At 37.7% G+C, this 8143-nt stretch overlaps 1 protein-coding gene across 1 annotated transcript in view; it reads right to left on the reverse strand.

The window, feature by feature from the left end:
* Positions 1-4341: 4341 nt before the first annotated feature.
* LOC107727241 (double-strand break repair protein MRE11A-like) overlaps positions 4342-8143 on the reverse strand; it is a 142636-nt gene continuing 138834 nt past the window's right edge. Inside the window, exons 18-20 of the mRNA XM_016537046.1 lie at positions 4930-4997; positions 4674-4749; positions 4342-4599 (exon numbers count right to left, since the gene is read on the reverse strand). Coding sequence (XP_016392532.1) covers positions 4555-4599; positions 4674-4749; positions 4930-4997 — 189 coding nt within the window. The 3' untranslated portion in view covers positions 4342-4554. The remainder of the gene's footprint in view (positions 4600-4673; positions 4750-4929; positions 4998-8143) is intronic.

The raw sequence follows: 8143 nt of genomic DNA on the forward strand, positions 1-8143 counted from the left end.
CCGCTCACTCAAGCCAGCCTCCGCTCACTCTAGCCCGCCGTGTGTTTCGTTGTTCAACCCAAATATTCAAATGTGTGCAGGGCATTTTATGGAGGACTGTTTCCTGATCCTGGTTGACTACAATGCCGGCTGTTCTGACTCACAGACTGTAAGTACGTTAGCAACATATTAAACCATGCAAATCATTTAGCTAAATATTAGCCTGAACTGGTTACAGTAGCTATTTTTCCCCAAAATGGTAGCTATGGGGCAAAGTGAGCCAAATGTTGTGGGGTAAATTAAGTCAGCATTTTAACTTAACCCACCATAAGGCACTGTAGTTAAGTTAAATTTCTGAATTATAAACTGGTGTTTTAATGTGGTTTAGTTTTTAGGAAGACTACAACTTTGGTGTTCAACATATTGTTTCAGAAATGCAAACAAATAAATACTGAAATTTAAACTTCATTTGGATGGTTTTATGTTAAAGTTAACTTTATGAAAAGAAATATGTCTGTTTGAAAAAGGAAATTATTACATTAGTTTTTAAATTGTTATTTATTTCACATGGGTTTGAATCAGATTTGACCAGATGGTGCATCTTACCCACTGACTCGACTCGGGTCAACTTACCCCTAACCCGGGGCAAACTGAGCCATGGGAACAATTTTTTTTTTATTATATATAGGGGAAGTCGTGGCCTAATGGTTAGAGAGTCAGACTCGTGTTGTGTATTTTTCTTTGGTGTAGTCAATGAAGTTCGAGAAGCAGAGTTCCAGATGTCAAAATAAGACTTTATTGTCACAGCAACAAAGCCGAGATAACGGTAACCGCATCTGAAGTCTTTGTCTGTCAGCTCATCTGTTTTATACCTTTTTCTCTCACCAAAGTTGGTAGTTCCGGTTTTTGTTAAATTATGGGGAAGCTGTGCCCCCCCTGCCTCCCCTGACGAGCCACCACTGCTAATTCCAAGTATGGGTCGCCACATGTCACGTCACTTTCACTTATAGGATAGGATAGGATAGGATAGATATTTTCTTTGTATTTCTGCGTCATTTTCCATTGAGGACCACATAAGTAAAAAATGGCTAATCTTAGCCCACTCTCCCCTATTATTAGACATTTATTTTAATATTTTACAGCATTAATCTATATTACATACAAATAAACAACTCATTTAGAACATTTATATTATTTTTAAACTATTTATAGGCCTACTATTAATATGGTTTTAATAAAATATGATGCGTTATAGATTACTAGTATCAAGACAAGTATTATAATGGGAAATATACTTAATTACAAGAATTAAAGTGTGACAAACTGCTAAATATTCTATAAGATGTAAAAGTGTAATCACTTTTAATCACTTTACCGACAGAAATACAAAAACAAACTACCAAATTATTAATTCAGCGAATCCTCCACTGACTGTAATGTGGATTGTTATGCAGGTAGATACCTGTTAATGAACGAGCTTCGGGAACTGTGGTCTCCACTCCAGAGGGCAACTCAGCCGATGAGGGCAAAGGGGCAGTGGCTCTAGCCACCGGGCCACCCCCCGTGCACGGCCCTGGTTTTATGTTTATGCGCCGCGATGCAACGCGTAAAAAGACAGTATAAGTCATTATAATCAGTAATTATGTTCCCACTGGATGCAACAAATGCCTCGTTTATAATGGGTTTTAATGTTTTTGTTTCGTCGCTCCGGCCGGGACAAGGCATCACAAGGGGCGTAACATTTCCTTCACACGTTTGAGGTATTCGGCCAGTCACAACGCACTGGACAGCTGGCCAATCAGAGCACACCTCGCTTTTCAGACCGATGAGCTTTGTAAAAATCGACGCGTTTTAGAAAGGAGGAACAATAATGTACAGTATGTGGAAAATAATGTTTTTTGAACCTTAAACCGCATAAACACATTTCATTACACCAAATACACAAAATAATGTTCTTTTTAGCAACATCATATGTTTTAAATCTAAAAGTATGATTACGACAATGAGTAGGCCCACACTCCGCTCCTTTTCAATTTGTGCATAATTTCATTCACAGTCTGTTAGTGCTCTTGAGCTGCACGCTACTGGTTGTCCCTCCTGAAGGATCACAGCTCCTAGATCTTCTGCACTGACAAGGTAACTGGCTGTACACATCATAAAATTTCAACATTGGCATTGTACTCACTAGCACTTTCAGGCGAATGAAACCATCTTGTTGTTCACGTTCCCATATCTTGTGTTTCACCTTCCAGCAGCTTTCTGGGAGGTGCAGTCACTTCTGAAAGATTTGGGATGAACTTTGCCAAGTACCACAACATGCCTAGGAACTTCTGTAGGGCTGACGTCCTGTGGCACCGGCATCTCAAGAAAAGCTCTCACTTTTTCTTTGTCAGGTTTCAGTCCATCTTTGCTCAGCACATGTAAAACTCTAGCTCCCTAAGGGTGTATTCTTGTACAGAGTTTAGAACTATCATCATCCGGCCTGATCTGCCAAAATCCCTCATTGGAACAAACAGTACCCAGTGGAATATCTTGGCTCCAGGCATTTCTGCAACAACTTGCTTAAGCACTTTGAGAGGATAGTGTTCCCTTCTTATTGCTTTGTTTAGATCTTGAGGGTCTATGCAGATCCTAATCTTGTTGAGTTTTAGTATTGTTACCGTACTATTTACCCATTCTTGGGGCTTAGTCTGTTTCTTGATGACATCTAGTGGTGTGCACAGTGCTTCGAATTCAAGGTTGCTGAAATGGATTCCAGTTTTGTTACCCAGCCAGCACAAACAGTGGAAAAAGTCATCCAGATTGCTCACTCGACCACGGTTAAATTATCACTTGAAGGGGTCATCGGATGCAAAATTCACTTTTGTTGTTGTTTGAACATAAATGTGTGTGTCTTACCTTAAGACCCGCCCTGAGTGAGCTGAGAGATGTCTGCCATTGTGTCGACTCCGGTGGAGGGGAAGACAAGAATGTCTCAGATTAAGAGATGGATGTAATAATGAACATAGCAGTCGTCATTTACTCCCGACATCTGAGACGGGAGAGGATTAACGTTACTTTCGTTTTTGAAAGGAATGCGTCGATCCCCGATATGCCTAAATGCGTTTAATATCGCGCAAATCATTCATGATCCAGCTTCATCTACAGAAGTGAGTATAAGGGTTTTTTTATGAATCTTTGCAAATCGCCTTTCCTAATATGTGCTAGTTAGCCAGTTTCGTGGCTGAAGTTTACAGTCTGTTCGTCACCTGATTTTGACAGAGTAAAAAGGGTGTTTTTTACACTACCATTGAGAAATTTTAACCAAAGTATGTTATAGACTTTTCATTAAGATCCTAAAGAATCATATCAACTTGTGGAAAATGGGCATCCGATGACCCCTCTTTCCAGAGACCTTGGCAGTTTATGAATTTTTGAATTTACGTTAGATGTTATATAGCTGATGTCAGTTAATAACAAATAATCTTTCATTTGTTTGATGCATAAGGCTCTTCACCTTAGTAGTTTTAAAGAATCGGCATTTTATCAGTTTTTCCACAAGACAATGTAACTCATAGCCATAACAACACCCAACTTAATCACTTGCATTTTATGCATCTTGTGCACTGTCATTCATGGCATTCATTTATTAGATGTTGATTACATTTTATTAACAAATCATAATCAAGAGAATTTCATCACACTTGTGTTTTCCTTGTGTTGATAATACAGTAAAAGGCTCTGAAAGATTAGTTAGATATTGTTAACTTGTAGATAAATAATTTGACCAACTTTCTCTAGTTTACATTAATTCCAAAAAGTCCCCTATAATTGTTCTGATACTGCCAAGGTAAAAGTACTCGACTGGTGCCTCAAACTAAGAGAGGGGGAAGTGGTAATCTGATGTACTCATAACTGCACCTTAGTGACACGGAAACCAAAAATTACAATGTCATCTGTGATGTGAGTACCAATCGCTACGCTACACCTTGTTCAGTAGATGCTTCAATTATCTGTACTGTTGACCTATCAAAACCTGTAGAAAAGACGTTAACTGATTATCCATACAGTATAAGTACTAGTGCTTCTGTATCCTATGTTAGTTGAAGGCTGGATCCTCCTACTCATTTCTATGGCTTTTGGAAGTGTGGAAAACTTTAGCAACCAGATTGAACTATATACTGTATTGTGTGTTTGGGGTGATGGTTGTATCAGTATTTTGCTATAAAATACATTTGTTGACTGAACTTGGTAAAACAACAAACTAATAAGATTCCCCCTGCCTGAATTGTCAAATACAATATTCTGCCTTGTAGCAACAACATATTTTCCTATGAATGTACACATAAGTAGAAAGTCATAGTTTATGGTTTTTATTGGCTTGGAACAGACATAAACACTTTTATTCAGACATTAACACACTTTTTCTCTGGGACAATAAAATACCAGTATAAAAGACAACATTGCTAGGTGTTAGATGTTGAACAAAGCTTTTAAAACAACTTTAGGCAAGTTAACCTTTAACAAACTAGTTTACTCAGATCTCTGCAAAAAAGAAGTGGATTCATTAGTTGACAAGCAATTGGGATTCTTTTCTTATCTGCGCTGCTGTCTTGTCCCCTTGAATGGATCAAACTCATCCTGAAAGGAGAAGTGAAGTTAAATATCGATTTGTGAACAAATCCAACACAAAAAGGAGTACATATTATTCCTACCTCATCGTCATCAAAGCATACTCCTTTAAAAGACTGGCTCTGGGAGCCCCTCTTACTGGCGCTTAATGAAGTCAGCCTGTTAGTTAAACAAGTAAGGCATGGGCAACAGGTTTAGTTACTTTTTTTTTTATAGTTAAATACATTTCACAGCTTTTTAGTCTTATGCATTCCTGGATTTTTTTAACTACAGAGTGCTTATAAGTATGCAAAGCAAATTGTTAAGATGTGTTTTCCACCTCCATGCTTTTCAACTTACTTTTGTTTTGGCCTGGAACATTTTAAAAATGCAACATTCTCATCTGAGTCACTGTCCTCTATGGTGATCTGAGAAGGAAGAGAAGAATAAATAGAAGACAAAATGGGATCAAAATGAAATCAAATTACTTATCACAGCAAGATGACTTTCTCAACTTAAATCCTGTGAAGTTCTTCTCTTCTCTTGTAAAGAATCTAAAAAAAAAAGGTACCTGTAGTTTACACTCAGCAAATATAGTTGTAATTGCAAATAACTATTTTATGAATATATATATATTTTTTTCTGAATGAGGTCAAGGTGGACTTGAAGGCATAATTCATCCAAAAACTAAAATTCTGACATTGTTTACTCAAACCTGTTTTAAAAAAAAAGCTGCAAAAGTCTCAGAAAGCACTGGACTTCAGCTGTCAGTTAGTGGTGACAAAGCTAATCCCCTGCCAGACGTGATTATGCCAACAGCAATGGTGAATTGCCATTGATGTGTGAAACAAGATTCTTGCAACCATAAAATATAAGTTTGAGGGAGACTTTCAGTCTCTACACACATTGTGGTGGAATTTGCAGAAAGAGTGGAGACTGTTAAATATGATGTTGCAAAAAAAAATGTATTGTGTGTATTTGGTGTAACGAAATTTGTTTATGCGGTTTAAGGTTAAAAAAACATTATTTTCCACATACTGTACATTATTGTTTCTCCTCTATGCCCCGCATTTCTGAAACGTGTCGATTTTTACAAAGCTCATCGGTCTGAAAAGCGAGGGGTGCCATCCAGTGGGGACGGATTATAATGGCATATACTGTCTTTTTACGCATTGCATCGCACCGTGTAAACATAAAACCATGTCTGCATTTGTGATCGGAGAAATGACGAAAAACAAGCGCTACTCTACACTGCTCAAACTCGCGTTTGAATCGTCAGTGGCAAATTCTTTAAATAAAAAAAACACAGTACGTGTGAGTCAGAACATGAATATAATGCGTAATGTATTATAAAAAAACATTATAATAATATGTTGTATCTGTCACGATGCTGCTGCTACTGTGTCGGAAACAAGGAGCATGGAGGCGAAGGAGATTCTGAAATAACAGTCTTTATTAATCAACACTCGCCCCTACGGCCGGAGCCATATAGCCCCCCGAAAAAAAATTCCTTGGGGAAAATCTCGCGTTCCTGGCTGGAACCGGCTCTGGGCTTGACTCTGGATCTGAGGCCCTCTGTGGGCCAGACATGGGAACAGCGGCCCTCTCTGGGCCGGACTTGGGAACTGGAGCCCTCTCTGGGCTTAACTTGGGAACAGGAGCCCTCTCTGGGCTGGATGTGGGAACAGGGGCTGGAGCCGACACTTGAGAGGACTCAGGGGCTGGAGCCGACACTGGAGCGGACTCAAGTGCTAGAGCCGACACTGGAGCGGACTCAAGTGCTAGAGCCGACACTGGAGCGGACTCAAGTGCTAGAGCCGACACTGGAGCGGACTCAAGTGCTAGAGCCGACACTGGAGCGGACTCAGGGGCTAGAGCTAGAGCCGACACTGGAGCGGACTCAGGGGCTAGAGCCCGATCCAGAACAAAGAATTTAGTGTGGCGTCGTCTAATGCCGTTAAGACGGCGAGCCCACAGAATTCCCTGGCATACTCAACAAAAGGAAGGTCCTTACGGGCTAGGGCAGCAAATTTCGCAGCGGTTTCCATAACCACGGGGAACGGAAAACAAAACTGGGGAGAAGGGGCGCCGCTTACTGTTTTACAGTCCAGTGTTCTGTCACGATGCTGCTGCTACTGTGTTGGAAACGAGGAGCGCGGAGACGAAGGAGATTCTGAAATAACAGTCTTTATTAATCCATACTGGAACACACACGTAGCACAGGGACGTTTAGACATTTAACACTGGACGCAGGACAGAGGAAAACACAGGGCTTAAATACCAGGAACTAAAAGAGGAAATAAACGAGACATACAGTGGTGTGAAAAAGTGTTGGCCCCCTTCCTGATTTCTTATTTTTTTGCGGAACACAGGGGCAGTCCAAGGGTGTGACAGTATCATCTCATGAGCAATCATAACAGCAGTTTTAATGCATTATATTATTTACTTTTTACTTTTTGTGGTTAAAGCTTTTAAGATTATGATGACTTATTATGATGTTAATACACAATGAACACAATGCATCCACTTAATTTACAATGGATTATATTTCCCATAGTTATAATGTATTATAAGTCTCATATCTTGCCATTGTTAACTTGTTACTTTACTTAAAGCAGACAAAGACCACTTATAAATAACAACAACAATGACAACAAAAATAATAATAATAATAATATTTTTTCTTAAACAGCCATAGATCAGATATCTGATCAGATGAATGTGTAATATGGCACATAGTAAGATAGTAAGATACTGTACAGATCTTAACTAATGAGACTTATAAATTAAGTCCATATAAAATATAATCCATTACAAATTAAGTGGATTTAACATAACTTTTATGAGTATGATTATTTAAAACCCGCAATAAACATAACCACAAATAAGTAAATTTTATAATGTATTATAATTAGTGCTGTCAATCTATAAATTTTTTAAAACTAATTAATCGCACATTTTTCTGAAATTAATCGCGATTAATCCCACCTAACATTAAAGTTTTTAAATATACTTTTATATTGCAATAATTTCACATTCAATCTTCAAATTAATGTACAAACAACATAAAGACAGTATATTTTTTAATATTTGTTTAATGGCATCTTTTTTTATGAATGAAGGCCAGAATCAATGATAAAGTTTTTAAATATACTTTTATATTGTAATAATTTCTCATTCAATCTACAAATTAATGTACAAACAACATAAAGACAGTATCTTTTTTAATATTTTTTTAATGACATCTTTTTTTATGACTGAAGGCCAGTATCAATGATACCAATACTGATTACTCTATAAAATTGCCCCCCCCCCAATATTTAACCACTGACTATAGACATTCAATTATAATTACAGTACAATTGAGAGCTATCAATTTTAAAAATTTTTAGACTTTAAAAAATAACTTCTAATTTAAGTGAACTTAAAACAATCTTCACATAAAAACCCATTATAATAAATGTCATATTTACCTGTGCCCTTCAGCAGAAATATACAGAAATTGAAATGGAAGTTATCAAACACTAAATTCTAAATTAAATATAGATGAATCCTTAAAGCTATAAAAGTAATT

Source organism: Sinocyclocheilus rhinocerous, unplaced genomic scaffold (genome assembly GCF_001515625.1).
Source record: "Sinocyclocheilus rhinocerous isolate Xijiao unplaced genomic scaffold, SAMN03320098_v1.1 scaffold1088, whole genome shotgun sequence".
NCBI classification, from domain to species: Eukaryota; Metazoa; Chordata; class Actinopteri; order Cypriniformes; family Cyprinidae; genus Sinocyclocheilus; species Sinocyclocheilus rhinocerous.